We start from the raw sequence: 18,753 nt of genomic DNA on the forward strand, positions 1-18,753 counted from the left end.
TGGTTGTTTTAAATTTTGTGCTGGTGCTTATTCATTGTTGCTGTGCAACCTGTAAAACCTGAAACAAAGAAGCAAACATAAATCTCTTAAACTTCAATTAACGGAGTAACTGAAAATATATGTGAAGTTTTGCATGACAAGTCATTGATTAGTATTGAAATGAGTCTTTAATTAGTGCTGCATTCGTTTTAACTGATGCTGGAGTCTTTTTAGTGCCATGGCATGTTAAGTTTGAACCCAGTGAAAGCGAAGAATCAAGAACTCAGTTAAAGCCAAGAATCAAGAACTTAGTGAAAGCGATTAAATAAATTAAAGGAGAAGAATTTTTGCATGGCCCAATCCATACACCATTCTCTATATAAAGCCCAAAACCCATCACTTGAAAAAGAAGCTTATTGTTGCAGCAGCAGCAGCAAGAATCAAATAGTAATGGCGTCAGGAGTAGGCAACACGAGCACAGCAACCGGAGCAGGGAACGTAGAGTGGCACGTAAGACCTCCAAATCCTAAAAACCCAATCGTTTTCTTCGATATTACAATTGGCACCATTCCCGCTGGTCGCATCAAAATGGAACTCTTTGCCGATATTGCCCCTAAAACCGCCGAGAATTTCAGGCAATTTTGCACTGGAGAGTACAGGTAAAAAATAGAATTCTTGTTGTTATGAAATGTTTTATTATTTAGGGTATTTCACTTATTGATAAATTGGATTGCAAAATTTGCAGAAAAGCTGGATTGCCTGTAGGTTATAAAGGGTGTCAGTTTCATAGAGTGATTAAAGACTTCATGATTCAAGCTGGTGATTTTCTTAAGGTTTGTATATAATATTGTACTTAATTGATATTAGTGATGAATTATTTGTGGAAAGTTCTAGTTTTTTTTTCAATTAAGGTCTTTTGTTAGTTATGATAAGTAGTAATGCTGATAAGAAGGTGGTTATGGTGTGAAGGGTGATGGCAGTGGATGCGTTTCGATATATGGACATAAATTTGATGATGAAAATTTTATTGCCAAGCACACTGGTCCTGGTCTACTCTCAATGGTACGTATGCATTCTTCTTCTGTATCAAATATTTGCCATGTTCAGTGATCAGGAATCTTTAAGTTATTATCATTAGAATGCTTTCTTTATGAGTGTTTTGCTTCTCTACATACACTATTTGCTTTAGTTATTAGTACCTGTTTCAGTATAAGTATAACTATTCAAAGAGACATTTCCTACATAAAAATTTCTTGAATCCTAATAAAACCCTGATTTCTTTTAATAAACCCTATTTTCGAGCATTAGTCCACCTATATTAGATGTTGGATTATTTAGATTTTGATTTTAAGGATTGGCCTTACATCACTTTCTCTAAAGCCATATGTTTTTGTTTCTATTGCAGGCAAATAGTGGACCAAACACTAATGGGTGTCAGGTTCTCTCTCTCTCTCTCTCTCTCTCTCTCTCTCTCTCTCTCTCTCTCTCTACATTTTCTATTACGGGTTTAAAGATGCTAAGAATAACTCTACAGTTCTTCAATGTGTTAGCTGCTTAGTTGACCATCTTTACATTAGTATATACTTAAACACCCATCAAACTTAAAAATCATTTCATGCCCAGTGCATAACCCTTAAGTCCTTGCAATTCTCTAAATTGCTTACAAGCTGAATGAATTTCTTGACACATTCTAGTGTTTTTAATGTGATGCTGTTAATGTTAAGTTTTGACTTGGCTTTACACTTTCTGCAGTTCTTCATCACTTGTGCAAAATGTGACTGGCTCGACAACAAGCATGTTGTGTTTGGGGTATATTCTCTGATTCTTTTAAAGATACGAGTAGCTTATTAGCTTTTCTTTTTCTATTCTAGTATTTAGCCTAGTATTCCTTGGTCTGTATTCAATTAGCATCAAAAAATCCAATATCAAATTTACCATGAACTGGCTTTGCTGCATCAAGCAATTGAACCAACCAATAAATCTGTCCAAATCTTGTCAGCTTGGGTTGGATGCTTAATTTCTTGGATGTGCTTTTATGGTCTTGATAATATGATTGTGAAAGTATGTCCAGGAGATGGATAATTTTTACGTCCTCCTTGGTAACTTCAATCAAATTTTTCTGTTAACTCTTTCCTTTTCTTTTTCTTTCCAGAGGGTGCTTGGAGACGGTCTTTTGGTCGTCAGAAAGATTGAGAATGTGGCCACGGGACCCAACAATCGGCCTAAACTGGCATGTACTATTGCTGAATGTGGGGAAATGTAGAGACCAAACTCAAAAAGGAAGAGCTGTCTACGAAATATTCCAGTCGGTTATGTAAACCCTGTTGAACAAACATCATCTAATCAACTGACCTTTGTCTTACAGTGTTGCCCAATTTTCCCTGGGGAAATATTAATTCTCAGAATACAGGGAGGAACAAAATACCTTGAATATGAAGGCATTATGAAGCTGACTATTGTTCTATGGACAGCAGCTTGTAAAATGTTAGGTAATACCAGATGGATAATATCATTTTAGATTTGATGGGCATCATCTTGGTTTGCTTAACAAGTGAAATTTCTTCTTTATCTTCTCAATTTTATGATGTGTGTTCAGAGTGTGTGAGCATTCACTTGCTGTGTTGAGAGAAGTAATTACAAATGTTTTTATCAGTTGTTTGTGCTTTGTAGGCCTCCCACTTACGCAGGATTTCTTAAAATTCACCATTAGTTTATTAATACATAAATAATGTTATTAATATAATTAGAGTTAATATCAAAATTAACTAAGATCATGATAACGGGAAACTTTTATTTTCTTATAGTACCAAATAAATAGTTGAATAAACAAGTCTAGTATTTTATATGCTGCTTAGGTTTTGGAGAAAAACATATATATATATATATATATATATATATGCTCATTTTATATTTTTTATTGGTACTTTTTAATAAATGTATATTTCATATTTATATGACTAGTTTCCCCCCATTTAAAGTAAGATTAGAAATTATTTATCAAATTTATGAATTATAGTAATTGAACCAAATATGTTTAAGAAAAATAGAATCATCAATTCACCAATTTTACATTTTAATTCAAACTATAGTCTTTAAATTCATAAATTAAAATTAAATTTTGGAAAATTAAAATCAGATCAGAATAAATACTTTTTCTGCATTTTCTTTTTCTTTTTAGTCCATTTCCTTCATTTTAAATTATAGTCCATTTTTTTTATTTCTGTTTTATATTTTAAAACTGTAATTTTTATAAAAGGTTTAATAAAGATATATTAGAGAAATAGTGATGAAATTTAATGATATTAACTGAAAAAATTGATTTCTTTTGGATGGAAGGAAGGAGTAGTATTCTCCAAAACGACGTCGCAATAACACTATCTCAATTCACTTCTTGAAAAATTGTTAATTCTCCGAATCGGCAACTTTCTTCAGTGCTCTGCTCATCATTTTCTTCGATTCTCAACAGACGAGCGAGTGAGTGCGTACTGAGTCGAGCAAGAACAAAACGATGTCGTTTATATCGAGAAGCGTGAAGGTGGCGCCTAACTCGAGAAGCCTAGAGGAGGCAAGGGGAAGGGTATTCGATTTCTTCAGATTAGCGTGCAGATCAATTCCAAAAGTAATGGACATTTACAATCTTCAAGATGTCGTCACCAAGTCTCAGCTTCGATCCAGCATCGCTTCTCAGATCCGTATAAACTCTCATGTCTCCAATCCCAAGGTACCTCTCATTCTCTCTTTGTTTCTTGACAATTGATTCAATTCTCTTCTGATGCTATTCTCATCCCTAAAAATTATGGCTTCTTATTTTTATTTTTATTTTTATTTTTATTTTTAAGTAAAGAGATGTTTGAGCAGCAATTCTCGTTAGAGAATGTGGTTTAGGTAAACTTTTAGTTAGGTTTTGACCCTTTTCTAATTTGAACCTCTGATAAGTGAGATAAAACAAAGAATTATAATGTAAACTTAGTACCAGTTGAATCCTTATAATCTATAACTACTTGGCAAATTGATATGATTGGAGAGCCAATCCCTCTGCTGCGGGTTCTTTTAGACTTTATTAGGAGAACATCAAGCAGTATTTCATTTCAATTGTTAGGTTTTTTATGAAATCTATGAAAATTCCAGCTTTCTTAGTTAAATGTACAGGAAAGATTAATTAAGGCGATTTCAGAACATTGTAGAAAATCAATCAGCAACTTACTTATCTTGGGTTATTTTAATTACACCTCTTGTTCTCCTCAACTTCTCCAGCAAAGCAAAGCAGCATCTCCTGTAGCTTTCTTTTGTTTTATTATATATTCTGCAATCACATGTAGGGGATTTCAGTTCATGGCTACTAAATTACCTTCATTTTCCTTTCCATAAGCCCAAAAACTGCTACTACTTTATGGCTTCACTAGAGATAGGAGGAGCAACTATCGTGTTGAATTTCCACTTTGTTGGAGCAAATTAAATTCTTAGTTTCCCCATGTGGATGGAGCAAACCATATGCTTCCTAGATTGCTGCACTTCATATTTTGACTAGTATAGAGGCTCTGCTAAATCTGCAGGTGATTGATATGTTGCTTTTCAAAGGAATGGAAGAGCTGAACAACATTGTGGAGCATGCAAAGCAGCGCCACCATATTATTGGACAATATGTAGTGGGTGAACAAGGGCTTGTGCAGGATTTGGACACTAAGGATCAAGCGATGTCTGACTTCCTCAAGAACTTCTATAAGAGCAATTACTTTTGAAAACTTGCAATGCTTTATGGATGTCCCTCTCGTTAATTTCCCTTTTGGGTAGCTGGACTTCCCAAATAATAATAAACTTTTCTGAATCTTCTGATGGATAAATTACTTATTGAAGCTTTTGTCCACTTTCCAGAACCATTTTGTGAATTCATGTTAGATTTCATAAATCAAGAAATGTGTCTTCTCTTTTGCTGGAAATATGTATTATCACTTGTTACATAACATCAAAAGCTACTGCATTGATGTGCATGGAGATGGCGTTAACTCATGGCTTTTCCGAAATTCATGGTTATGGAAAAGAACAGAAGAACATGGAAGACTCATGCTTAGGAGATGATTGGATAACAGGAAATTGAATATCATGGTTAGGGAAAAAATATGAATTAAAGAAAGGACTCAACTTGCTAAACAAACAATACGAAAACAAAAAAGTGAATATATTCATATGGATTTTAATAGTTTGTACAGAGTAATTTATTTGGTTTGCAAATACCAAATATCTACAATTTTCGTGCTTTAAGCAAATCTCCAACAGATCAAACCGTACTTTGGCTGCCAAGGAAAGAACATGTGATTCCAGAGGCCTGTAAAAATCCTTTGCCAAAGGCAAAAGCATTATTGTAAGAAAAGAAGTTTGCAAAGAAAGGTGAATCAATGATCATCTCTTATTTGATTCATGTCTCAAACTTTCATATTCATTTCAAAATGTCAGGTTACAAGGACAGCCAATTTTCAAAACCTATTACATTGCGGACAGAATGAAAAGATGAAGGCAATAAGAATATAAGTAATTAACATTGACATATATGTTTCTAAAGTAGTCAAATTCTGTGACTGTAAGATGACTAGTGCGGCTGATACAGACTAGTTCCATGATACACATCTGAAACTACAACAGGAGAAATGTAGCAAAAAACACATACATTCTTTAGACACTAGAAATCATGTACCATTGCTGGATCTGGAGTATGGCTCAACTTTTTCTGCAAATGCACAACTCCAGTGCAAAGTTCACTCTCTTGGTCGTGCAAGCCAAAGGGAACTAAGAGCGCGTAATCTGGAGAAGTAATCATGTATTGCAAGAAGCGCACGAGCAGATTGCCGGGTTGTCAATATTCGGTGCATTTGTTGTAGAGTCTGCTGCCGCAAATTGTCAGCCTGATTTTTCAAAGTCCATCAAAGAAAAACTCTTGAGATGCTACAGCCGGTAACAAGGGGGCAAGTGACAACACAAGATCCCCACAAAAGAAACGTAATGAAAGATATGCAGTATTATCATATATGTAACTTGTCCATAATTCTAAGATCTTATCCATTGAGCTTATGAGAAGATAAGATGGAAATATTTCATAAAAGGTTTAACTAATCACTCAAGTTTTTAAATTCCTAGACAACTAAAAGGGCACTTAGAATTTTAACTTTTAGAGCTGGTTCATGCCATCTCCAATCACTGAAAATGTATGCCAATAGCATTAAAACCAATTACCTGGCGAATGAACCCCTCAAGGGTCCCTAGCTTTCCCATGGCCATAGCCATCTGACCCATGTAATTTGCCACATTTCCAGATGAACCTGAAGAACCTAGAGATCCACTAGACAGTGTCTCAGCCAGTGACTGCTGCAATGCCTCCATTCCTTGAGATAAAGCATCTTCGGCCTGTTGGGAAGATTGCTGTAAATTACCAAGGCCCACCAACTGCTGCTCAGTCAAAGGCTCCAATTGGTTCACAAGAAGCTGCATCCATTACCATTCAAATTTAACATGTGGAACAAAATAAGAATGCTCAAGAGGCAGATTTCTATTAAAAGGAAGATGGATCAAACACAAGGTTGGTATCTGTACAGATATTGATGAACACTTGAAAGTTCACACATGCATAAGCAGGTGAAAGGAAGCTGCATAGCCATAAAAGAGAGGCCACAAACATGGCTCCCAGGGCAAACAAGTATACATGAAAGCAATAGAAAAGGCAAGGTTTACTCCTTTCCCATCCGGCAAAGTAAGACATCCTCATAGGTGACTGACTGCCTTCCTCATCTCACCCATTTACTTGAGATCTCCGACCCCAACCCTTTCCCTTTCACCATCTATCTGTCTGTTGGATAAAAACCATTCAAAGCAGAAAGAACCTCACCTTGAGGAGCTCAGATGAACGGAAACCACCAAGCCACAAGAAACACCTCTCGGCAGGTGTCTTCCACATCCCAGAGAGCAAATGGAACACATCAGCCTTGGCTGCATTACTCTTCAACCTGAAAATTTCATCATAATGAGCCATTACACCATCAATGATAATGCGAAGTTCAGCATCACCCGCATGAGAATTGACAGCTGATCTCAGCTCATTAATTTGTCGATTTTGCTCTTCTAGCCACCGGGCATATTCCACATCAAATGCCATGGCCCCTGAAAATGGTGCGGATTAAACAATGATCTACAGTATGCTATGGACTTACAATAAGACCAAAGAATTTGATACAAGAGATAATGACAGATCATGTTCAAGCTTGCTGATAGATGTAGAAACATAAAACATATAGATTCAATATGAGAGCTTGATTAAAGAAAAAATAATAGGTATTACCATTTCCACTCATGGAATGTGCTTGATCTCCTGAGCTTGATATGAAGATGCCCTACATCACAAAAAGAAGTAAGAAAAAGAGATTTTGATACCTTAAATGTAAATGCCTATACAAATAAACTTGATGTATTGCACAGCGTGATGAAGAATTAGCCAAATGTAACCTGCTGTCGTGCTCGCTGAAGCTCTTGTTCCAGCTGGGTCAGCTTCAAGCGGCTACTCTCCAATTGCTGCACATAGGCCTATAGGAGAACAAGGATAGAAGGAACTTATTAAAACTTAAAAGAGATGTAAAAGTACACGCATGCATAAAGTTCACGACTGACCAGAAGGCTACATGGAATGAAATCTATGGAATGTAAAATTCTCATCAGTACACAAAAACATGCACTTCGCCGCTCCCCCACAAGTGCCCTAACCCTCTTTACTTCTGTTGCAACAGAGTAACAACAGAATGCAAATAAGGGCATATAAAAAATGGTCCAAGGCCTTGTCTTCTTACAGATTGTAGGATTTAACAATGGAATTATCCCACTTCGTCACTGCTTCTGATATTGTATCAAATATACAATCAATATAATTATTGATCTGATAAAAAGAAAAAATGTTGTACATCCCTTCATTTCTCACATTCTTTATTCCCCTCCTTTGAGAGTTTTCTTTTCATTCCTTCTTTAGTCTTTTTCTTCATCAGTGATCCAACTCTGAAAAACCTAGAATGAGCTCCTAGGTTCAGCATATCCATTATGAAACCAAGGCATGTTGACATGCACTACAATATACAGCTTCAAAAACCCTAACAAGATTAAAAACAAGGAGCTACAAAATTATTATGACAGCATCATCTTCAATAATAGCTATCACTTCAGCTAGAATCTTTAACACTGGAATACAGAAGCCTGAATATTTCTGCTTCTATGGGAATAAGAGTGAGACAGATAGGCTGATAGGCGATATGCACCCTTAACTGCCATTAGGGCCTACAACTTGAAGCAAAAGAATTGCCCCTAAGGACGACCAAATTAGAAGAATTAATTGTTGCTACAAATGAAATGAGAACCCAGAAAGGCAATAATTTAAATATTATGATAAGTGCCATCATCTCAAACTACAAGGCCAGCCTAGAAAAGTATCTTTGTTAGATGGTAAACAAAAAGAAAGTACCAGCCATTTGCTTCAAAAAGGTAACTCAACTAGACATGGTTACTTGTATCCAGTAAGATAACAGCAAATACATAATCTCTCCATGTGAGCAACTGAGCAAGTATACCCAGACTGTACAAATAAACACATGAACTTCAAATCTTGAATTTTTGAAACTCCCACCCATTTTCTTGACATTATGAAGTCAAATTCAAATTCAGTTCAATTTCCTTACAACATTCAGTTCAACAGTTTCATAATTGATTTCACACGTTTAGAAAATTCACTATATTCTATTGTACAAGGAAACAAAAGAAATGAACTGAATCTATCTAGTAGTCCATATTACTGCTCTTTATGGAAAGGAAAATTCCATTTCTTTTCTTAGTTTTAGAAAGTGACTTTTGCCTATATGTTGAACTTTTGCGGCACAAGAAATGAATCACATAGAATATCATTAAGCTAAGATCCTCATTTTGGGATTTCCATTTGCACTAGTAGACTTCAAAGAGGATACCACAAAATAGGGCTGGATCCAAGCCACAGCCCTGTAAGTGCTTATCCTGGCCCACCTTACCTTTAAGTTGGCCTTTCATAGTAGCCAGATAAGTTTTATAAATTTGTATTGCAAATTTGTCATCAGGCAGTAGAAAGCAGTACTAATGCATGTTGGCAATATCCATTGCAATGATAGTAAATTGAATCATGAACAAGCACAAAAAGAGAAATGAGTAAATGATGTTTATTAAAATGAATAAAGCGCAGGGAAACATACTTTCTTCCTCAAACGGCTTTTCCTTGCAGCTTCTCTATTTTGGGCAAGTCTACGAAGAGTCTACAGTGTGTCATAGAGACAAAATATCATAAAACACAACTCAACATAGTGAGACATTTTGCACACAAGTAGTATAGTACTTTTACCTTCTGATCCATTTTATCCTTTGATCTGTCACTGGAATCAGAAGCTGCAATAGCAGTAGATAGACCTCTATCAAACTGCAACATGGGAGCGTGGGATTGTTAGATTTTCAGTAATTTTATCCATCAAATCTTCTTTATAATATCTAAAGAGTGTTGCTGATCATCTTTGGATGCAAGAACGAAAGCCAATATCGAAACCAAAATCATGAAGTACTCACAAATATGAATGATAACTGGTACCAATCAGCAAATCTATAAAGTTTTTCAGAATTTAAATAATCACAGAGAAAAATAAGAAAGAAACAGTACCCTCTGATTTTTATCATCAGTGTCTCCATCTGTTGACAAATCAGTCCTAGGACTTCCATCAGCCATGTTGGACTCTTCCCAATTCTCAGTATTACCACTAGATAAAGCAATGATGTTCAACTGTTGACCCTTTTCTAATGGCAATCTCTGGGATTCCAGTTGGGCAGGAGATGGATTAATATTAAAGGAAGCAGTTAACTGTTTTAACCAAGAGAGGCAAAAGAGAAAAGGGATATTAGTAGAAACAACTAATACAAGCAAAGGAACCTAAAACAGATAACAGAAACTGACCTTATCAAAAGAGCCAATATGGAGGGGGTCAGAAGTGTCTGCTTGGTTATTTGCTTTAGCTGAATTGAACACGGTATCTGCAATTTCAGAAGTCTTGTAAGAACCTTTGCAGCTGTAGAACAGAACTCTTCAATCTAATTACAGTACTACTTTGTGACAGATTTGTCATGGGATTAAGTCATGAAGACTTAGGTTGAGTTGAATTGAGTATTCATCATGGCTATCTTTGGACTCATTGCAACTTCTACTCTTAAAAAAATAACCATTCAAATTGTCCAAGATTAATGGTTAATTAGTGATTTTTCAACAACTTCAGTATTACTTGCTCATTTACCCTCTTCTAGATAAATTACTCATCCTGTCAAACAATTGACATAATTGCAGTGAGGAATATGATTAAAATTAATGAAATAAAGGAGGATAACTGAGAAGTGAAACTGAAGGGTGTAAGCTTCTCAAGTTTAATACTTTCTGCATATTTAATCTTTTTTTCTCTTTTCTTTTAATTATAGAAGGGGGCTAACCCCTCAAAAACTGGACAAGACAACTATGAGGCAGTGACACCCCTGCAATGTCCTACATCTCACATCCTCTTTTTTTATGACAAGAATATTGTTCTCTCCAACTAGTACACAAGATGAGATCAAACAATCATTATGATAATGATCTGAATAGCTAGCTACATTATTGCATTAGTACCAATATATGGTGGATTATCTGAGCATGAGGAACAATGCTTAAAAGCTCTATAAAAAAAATATAAAAGAGACAAGAAGATATAAGTGGATAATTTTAGTTCTAAACCTATCTGACGACAGAATGTGAAAGAATAAACCAAGCCTGATCCATCTTTCCTTAAGAAGTTGGGTTTAACAATACTTACTTGTGCTCAGATCAACAGCATCCTCTAGCCGAAATGCAACTGATTGATCAAAAGCGCCAAAATCAGAAACTCGATATGAATGGATTGTGCTTCCCTCTATGCCACTGGAAAACCAGAGTTTATCAAGAAATAACTCACATGAATGCATAACAAGCTGACAACTAAAATCAAGTTCCAAGATAACTATCAACAAAGTTTTACTGGTTAAAGTATTTTAGCAGGCAAAGTATTATAGTACATTATTCTCTTTATGCCATCCGAATTTGCACATTTCCTGGCCTCAAGTTTTAATTCCAATAAATTTCAAGTGTTGAAACAACTATAAGGCATTCCTAACTTTAGCTACATCACTAGTCAATGGCTTTAAAACACATCCTGGAAATAATTTGATATCTACTCCATAAACATATCAGCAAAACAAGAAATCTTCAAAATTATATGTTATTATCATCTAATAGTAACATGATATTCATTTTTCACAATTCAATATGAAACACGGAAAAGATTCCTGATGCAAGCAGTAGATGTACTTAAACGCATGCAATTGAAGCTAACTATGTTTTTATGCATTCTACATATGCAGGGCATACTAAAGCAAACAGTAAACAGATTGGAGAGAGAGGAATTACAACTTGAAAACAACACAAAATAATGTACCCTGAAACTGCAACAAAATAAGTACACCAAATAGAGAACTTACAGTGCATTTGATATAGGCAATTCAAAGCTCGGCATCCCGTTGGCTTCCTTCTCATCTTCCACACCCACTTTACTCCCCATACATCAGTATCATCCTCACCTTGGTCCCCTTCAAAAGAATAGTTGACACCCTACCAAAATCAAATGGCAAGAATAATTACCCTCTTTCTTCAGTAAAAGGTGACAAAAGAGACAGAAACAAGAAGACGAGAAACAGCTACAGACAAATGTAGAAAACTGAAACAACAGTTTATTGAAACCCAGCATCTAGCAAATCAGTTCCTATTCGCAGCATAGGAGAAAAAACAACAAACACCTGTAAACTGAAGCCTAGTCCACTGCTAGTATTGAACTCCTCAGCTCATATTCACAGAATAACAGAAAAAGTTTCTAATGCTCCCACTGAATCTGAAAACAAGATATAATGGACCTAGGGAAATACTGATTAAAGAAGCTTCAAATGTACATTTAGCTGATGTTAATTCGCATACTCGAAAATCACCACAGCAAGTAATAATACTTGAAGGCAACATAAATGAGAGAAGATCTTCTCCTACAAATTCTTACACAGATCAAATGCAAATTCAGTCAAATATAACAACTCTTAGGTCTATGAAGCCAAACAAATTTAATCTCCTGGTAGAACTTCCTAAGACAAGGCAAAAGTGGGGAAAAGAAATTCAACCTGAATGCCAGAAAAATCAATTTACTGATCAGATATGAAAGATACCTAGTTCAGTAACAGAACCAGAAGTTATAACACCAAAAGCTGTCTGTGAGTCGGCACATAACTCACCCTGAAAGTAAAATCAAGGACGAATGTCTAAGAAATGAAAACCCTAAATACGAGAACTTCCAACACGAAATTCAAACTTAATTCTATTATTCTACTTGAAATTGGCACCCATTCAGCAATACCCAGATGCCAAAGTCAGGCAGGAGCAGGACATAAGAACCCCATATGAGCAGTAAACTCATCAATCCAACATGAAATAAGCAGTTCAAACCAACCCAATAATAGAACAAAATTGGAAAGAAAACGGCAAGCCTCAAACTTCAAAATACTACGCAAGAAAGGAAAAAAGAAGGGCCAATTCGAAAATATCTGAAGCTCTAGTAATTCGCAGATGAAAACCTTAGCAGAACAGTCTCCAGACATCAAACTCATCTACTATAATAGCAAATAAGTTCATAAATCTTCAGTAATCCTATAACACTAAGAATTCAAATTCAAATTCAAAGATAAAACACTCTAAAACCCTAAATTCCATAACTTTAGAAACACCATGATTCTATCTCGCACAATTTCAACACAAAAACAAGCAATACCCAGAAGCCAAAACCAACTAAAGAAACAGAAACTTAAACTTGCAAAGATCAAAATTCATTCTTTCTTCTAGCAAAGAAGCAACACTGTAAGTGATTATTCAAGTCAAATAAAACCAAACCCACCTGGGATTCTTGTAGTTGACTGATAAATGAATACTTGTGATGGCTGAATTGAAGAGGACGATATAAAGCTTGAATATTTTTTTTCAGAAAAAAGAAAACTGTAATTAATTAGATTAGAAAGAGAGTGAGGTAATAAGGTTCATTCCAATCTCTAGACGTCTGCTTCTGTGGAAATCTTCCACTTTCCAAGGACTAATGATTTTTTAATCAAAATTTTTCTTTTTTTTTAATGTTGAGTGCTTTGACATGAATTGTTTTTGTTTCTGTTTTTCTTTTTTACTTTTCTGTATTTAGGTTTTATATTTTTCTTCGCTGTTAATTGTGTCAGATATACTGACACTGTAACAAATACAGCCAATCTGGCTTTGGTTACTATTACCAGAGACAGAGCTTTGATTCTCTATGGTCTAGGTCTAGACAAAGCTTAAGTAAGTACCGCTAGTCAATCTGGGTTTCCCATGTGCATAATCAACTTATTTGACCTTGTTTACTTTTTACCGATAATATTATTATTTAATTATAACAATTAAAGAGATTTATTAGGTTTGAAATTTCATACTCTAAATTGATAGGTTAAATTTATGACACAACTGTAATTTTATTATTAATATTTTATAATTCTATCAAACAGTTCGTTTAAAAAGTATAAGACTTTCAAATTATAAAAGATGTATAAATTTTATATTTCTAATAAATTATTAAAATACATTTTCCTTATAGAATATATTTATTTTAAATTCTTTTAATAATTTATCTTTTTATTAAATTGAGGATATTGTAACTTTTTGGTCTGTCTTTCTAAATAAAAGGAAAGAAGAAGAAAAAAAAAAAAACAAAAACCTTTTTGTTTTGGCACCGCCTTTGAATTAAAAAGACATATTTCTTTTTATTTGTGAAATGGTTGGCGAGAGAATTCATGATTTCTAAAATCAATACCTCCAACATTTGCAGGAACAATCAATTGGTCTCTCCACCTGATTGGTTCATTTCCCCTCCTCCTAATTTTAGGGATTTCACGCACTAAGATTCTTGCAATAGCATTTTCCTTTTAAATGAAGCTTTCCACTTCTTTTTGTTTTATATAAATAATTGAATTTTAAATTGCTTTTGTACATAATATGTATAAATTTAAATTTTATCTATATTTTATTTAAAATACAATTGAATTTATTATTTTCATGAATGCATTCAAGATGTTAATTTAAGTTATAATTAATTAAATTGTTTAGTGATTTAATAATTTACGTAATAAAATTTAAAAATATATTTTTTATCCCATATGACATTGTCATTTAAAATTAACTAAAATATCAGTCAATAACTCAATCTAAATTAAAACAAAAGATTTGTTGCTAAATAAAATAATTAAAACCAATCCGCTTAGAATACCCATTTGCCTTTATCACCTAACGAAACTTCTTCTCTGTCAGAATTTTTTTTTTTTTTTTTTAAAGGATAACGAAACTATTTCAAAATGGTGACAAAAATCAACCGCAAGGAATGGTAGAAGTATCATATCTGAGGTGAAAAGTCGATTCCGCAGTGAAGTTTTACCAAATGAGATTTGCCTTCATAATTTTGAAAATGTAAATCTCAATTCCATCGGAAGGCTTTGGAGTTCCAATAATTAAGAAAATGTATGATGAGTCTTTTTCAATTTGATTTTTTAAACTATGAGAGTGAACGTTCAGATCGACCATACTGTTTTAAAATGACAAAGTTGGAGTCTCTTTGTCCATAGAGAGTCAAATTTATCAGCACAATATTTGATTATAAGTGTTTTGGACTTTAAATGTTTCAAATTTTATGATGCAGCTCTTATAGTTGGCAACTCTTGCATTAATATTAATTCCATTCACTACCGGCTTGACTTCCGTTAGGCATTGCCAGGCCCATTTTAGTAATTCTGCACTGTCAGAAGGATGTTGGGCTAAATTTAGGTAGCGGGTCTGATCCTGTGTCTCTTCCAGAAAAAGCACCCATCCGACGACTATAGAGAGATCAAGTTCTGGGCAAAAGCATTTACAAACAGTATGAAGCATGAAGAACGTATGCTTCAATTTATTCAATAAAGAATCTTCTATATATGGTGGTTTTAAGTTCTAACCCCTCAACAGGACATTACATTAGCTATTGATACTATGACTACTGCCTGAGTCGAAAATCAGGCAGGATTGTAAAACAGAATCAAACACGAAAGATAAAAAATATTTAAAGAAACATAGAAAATTTTAGGTCTCTAATGCACTAATATGCATGTAACTTAATTCTAATGTGTGTACAAACACCTCGTGCAATTTGCAACACCCGGTTACCTGCCGAAGACAAGTCTACATACGTCAGGTTACAAATAGCCCACTAATCAGCAGGTTTTCTCTTCCTCCCAAGAATTGAAGCTCTCTGCATTCTCGGGCCACCAATTCTCCATTTCTTAAAAGCCGCCATGGAGAATTGAGCTGCCTCATATACTATAATTCATAACCATAATAACAGCGTTAGTAGACAAATATGAGACGCATCAATAGAATTTGTAAAATTAAACAGGCAGATGAATCTCACAATTAATTTCTTCCTTTGTTAAAAGTCCCAAGAATTTGGAGGCTGCTGCAAATGCTGTAGTGTGTGCCTTGAATAGAACCTCCTTATACCGGATTCTAAATGCATAGGAGAGCAAGAGCCCAATGGTTTTATCACACCTAAGCATAATAGTTAACAAATAAGTAAAGACTCCATGGCCAATCAATTTATCAGCCAAAGGGGAAAAGAAGATAATTTTACTTATGAAATTTAAAGTCGGTGGATTAGAATGTTACTCCAACACTGCTAGACAGCAAGTGCTTATTATAGTTTTATCACCAAAAGGACAGTAATCGAATTATTTTGCGCTACATCAGATGAAATCACAGTAAAGATGCCATTCTAGAATTGTCAGTAAGAAAGGAGCAAAAAAAAAGTACCAGTATACCATATCATCTATGTAACTCGGTCATTTTAACAGTTTCTTGTACGAGGTTTTACAAAAAGAAATGCTCCGTAGAATATTGCTATTTAAGTGTATTTTATCCCTTCAATGCTTAACATTAGTTGCACTATTAGGTGAAATTGTTCTCCAAATATAAACACTACTAGTGTCACTTATAAGACACTACAACATATCTCCAAATGATTATAAGAATCAAAACATAAACTCAAACTTATTCATTTCATATTATGTTTGAGGAATTCTCGCTATGCCTCTACCTATTGTAAGAACCCACACAAGTGCCTTTTCATTCATACCTGGACCCAACATACTAAAGTTTGGGGCCACAATGACCACAACTAATCAGTTAATGGATAAATCATGTTGTGGCATACAAGATGCTATAATCAATTCATAATGTTTCTGGTTCGCAAGAAAGCAATATCCCCATGTTAAAGCACAAAAGATATTATAAAAAACCTGTTTAAATTGTGGAAATGGTAATCATCCATACGATCCAAGGTGGGATACTGGCCACACCATAATAATAAAAAATGATAGGCAGGTATATCTTGTTATATAGCCCAATAACAGGTACGCTATGAAAAATTATAGATGTATTATAAATGAATGCATACAAGGGCATGGAGAAGAATCTCACAATGGTGCTAGCTTGCATCCAAACTCATAGAAGTATGGACAACGAGATTTTAGATCCACACAAGCAGCGTCAGCCTGGATTTCCAGCCGTGTTCTGGAAGTAAAAGAGGCACTATCATAAGGAAAAAGAATAAACAATAAAACTTGAATGGCTGCACATATAAACCGTTCTCCATGTGTGTTTCTGCTGGATGTTTAATATCATATACCATGAAAAGCCTCCTAACACCACTTAAAAAGGGGGAATCCTGTCCAACATCCGGAGTACAGGCCCAACCTGTGCTCCAAGAGAAAAAAAGCCGGATTTTCAAATACTTTTGGTTCCCAATATCTGTGCTCCAGGAGTAGAATAGGAATTTCCTAACAAGAGTTTGTTGACACATATGACGTATCTAACATGATTTGTCTCTTTTACTTAAACCACAAAACATAAATGATGCAAATAATAAAGTTAAACCCCAAGGTATTAATGTTCACAAGTTACATGCGAACAAGAGTATGTAGAAATGCATCTCCCTATTACTCAAATGCAAAATGAAAAGAGAAAATAGCACTCAGAGGTAGTAGACCCATACTTTTGATTGAAACAGGTAGGAATACCCATTGATACAGCTTGCCTCAAATGTAACTCATGAGCAAGCCAGAAAGGTAGCTCAGTCTTTGAACCTTGTTCAACCTAAGAAGCACAATTTTTAAAAACAGCATATCAGCACAAAGATATCCATTCTACGCACTCTCCAAAAGCATATTCCGCCGTAACTTACATATCCCCTTTCAGTGCTCTCATCAATCTTCACTCCATTTATGGCCTTATGGAATACAACTGGGACAAACTGCAAACAGAAGATAGCATCATAAGTAAATAAATAAAAATAACAGCAACAAAAAGAACAGCACTATGTATAGTACTGACCCCTTCCTCCGCAAGAATATCATCAATATCATAGTAATTAGCCATTCATGAAGCTTCTCTTTTCTCTTCTTGCAATTTCTCTCTCAAAATTTAATAACACGACTTACGAACACACAGTTGGTAGGTCCTCCGACCCCACGACAATGTAATTGCTGCTGAGATTACAAATTGAAGGCAAAAAATCATAATTAAAAACAATAAATCATATCATTTCAATTAATTTGACATAAATCAGATCGATAATAACCACAGTATAACTCAGAATCATATCATTATATTCTCCAATTAAGCAGTTTTTAAAGCAATTTGATTAATACCTCAAGCGAAGCACAGCACTAGTAAACGACGGATCATTTTCTTCACTAGAAGTTTTGATTCTGATGATGGCATTAGGGTTGGAGATTATGAATAAACCAACGATCTCAGCTCCAATCGCTTAATAGATCTCTAAACTTCAGCGTCGAATTTACAGATAAGAACAACGTTAAGGGAATGATTTTGAAGAAATGCTGCAAATTTTGGAAGTAGATTTTGAATGAATAAAGGTTTGTTAGCTATTACTGGCTGTATGGTATCAAAATTGAAATGCTTTCAGCTCAACTTCGAAAAGGAGGGAAACTCAAAAAATATGTTGAATTTGGGGATGATTTGTGTGTGTATGCGAGTCATGTTAGTCTTTGGTGTTGGAGAATCGTGGCCCTCGAAATTTAATATGGGTCGGGTACCTTGCAGAAAATGAACGGTTTAGAAATCCGCCAAAATTGTATAGTCCGAAATCTTTATTTTCTTTACTGATAAGAAAAAAAACAAATTTTTATTTTTTTAACATAATAATCCAAAATCTTAGAACACTGAACTGAACCGATTAAAGAATAAAATTAAATTGAATAGAAGTTAATTAGATTTGGATTGAGAAAAAATCAATGAAATTTTTTTTCCTATTTCACTAAAATAGTTATGTTTCGATTAATTAATTATTTATGGTGAGTTTAAAATATATTTTTAAATTTAATTCTATTTAAAGTCTAAAAATAAAAATAAAAAATTTAATATTTTAATTTTTTATTATTATCATATTTAGTTGATTTTTTTATTTAGCTTATTTAGTATCTATGGCGAATTACAATATAATAAGTATTTTTTTTCCTTAAAATTTTTATCTCAATGCTATGATGGGATTGTCTCACTTTATCAATAAAATCCTGGACATGTGAGAC

General features: G+C 34.3%; 4 protein-coding genes across 5 annotated transcripts; 2 read left to right on the forward strand and 2 right to left on the reverse strand.

Moving 5' to 3' along the window:
* Positions 1-297: 297 nt before the first annotated feature.
* LOC8270848 (peptidyl-prolyl cis-trans isomerase CYP22) lies at positions 298-2,556 on the forward strand. The gene is made up of 6 exons (XM_002512979.4): positions 298-638; positions 725-812; positions 949-1,041; positions 1,385-1,417; positions 1,732-1,788; positions 2,132-2,556. Exons 1-6 carry the CDS (start codon positions 331-333, stop codon positions 2,240-2,242), a joined length of 690 nt encoding a protein of 229 aa, XP_002513025.2. The 5' UTR covers positions 298-330; the 3' UTR covers positions 2,243-2,556.
* Positions 2,557-3,349: 793 nt separating this feature from the next.
* Positions 3,350-4,916, forward strand: LOC8270849 (NADH dehydrogenase [ubiquinone] 1 alpha subcomplex subunit 6). The gene is made up of 2 exons (XM_002512980.4): positions 3,350-3,700; positions 4,533-4,916. The coding sequence occupies exons 1-2, from the start codon at positions 3,488-3,490 to the stop codon at positions 4,716-4,718; spliced, it is 399 nt and encodes a 132-aa protein (XP_002513026.1). The 5' UTR covers positions 3,350-3,487; the 3' UTR covers positions 4,719-4,916.
* Positions 4,917-5,365: 449 nt separating this feature from the next.
* On the reverse strand, positions 5,366-13,290 carry LOC8270850 (transcription factor TGA6). The gene is made up of 12 exons (XM_002512981.4): positions 13,002-13,290; positions 11,551-11,680; positions 10,851-10,954; positions 9,968-10,044; positions 9,677-9,874; positions 9,368-9,442; positions 9,222-9,281; positions 7,468-7,545; positions 7,304-7,355; positions 6,854-7,125; positions 6,205-6,453; positions 5,366-5,876 (listed from the first exon to the last, which is right to left on the reverse strand). The coding sequence occupies exons 2-12, from the start codon at positions 11,628-11,630 to the stop codon at positions 5,730-5,732; spliced, it is 1,392 nt and encodes a 463-aa protein (XP_002513027.1). The 5' UTR covers positions 11,631-11,680; positions 13,002-13,290; the 3' UTR covers positions 5,366-5,729.
* Positions 13,291-15,022: 1,732 nt separating this feature from the next.
* On the reverse strand, positions 15,023-18,266 carry LOC8270851 (DNA replication complex GINS protein PSF3). 2 transcript variants are annotated; one of them, XM_002512982.4, is made up of 7 exons: positions 17,854-18,266; positions 17,537-17,688; positions 17,388-17,456; positions 17,199-17,299; positions 16,625-16,717; positions 15,561-15,697; positions 15,023-15,469 (listed from the first exon to the last, which is right to left on the reverse strand). In XM_002512982.4, the coding sequence occupies exons 2-7, from the start codon at positions 17,579-17,581 to the stop codon at positions 15,360-15,362; spliced, it is 555 nt and encodes a 184-aa protein (XP_002513028.1). In that variant the 5' UTR covers positions 17,582-17,688; positions 17,854-18,266; the 3' UTR covers positions 15,023-15,359. The 2 variants fall into 2 exon arrangements, with proteins under 2 accessions (XP_002513028.1, XP_015570807.1); XM_015715321.3 differs by having other exon boundaries at positions 17,537-17,691.
* Between the last annotated feature and the right edge of the window lie 487 nt (positions 18,267-18,753).

Source organism: Ricinus communis, chromosome 8 (genome assembly GCF_019578655.1).
Source record: "Ricinus communis isolate WT05 ecotype wild-type chromosome 8, ASM1957865v1, whole genome shotgun sequence".
Taxonomy (NCBI): Eukaryota; Viridiplantae; Streptophyta; class Magnoliopsida; order Malpighiales; family Euphorbiaceae; genus Ricinus; species Ricinus communis.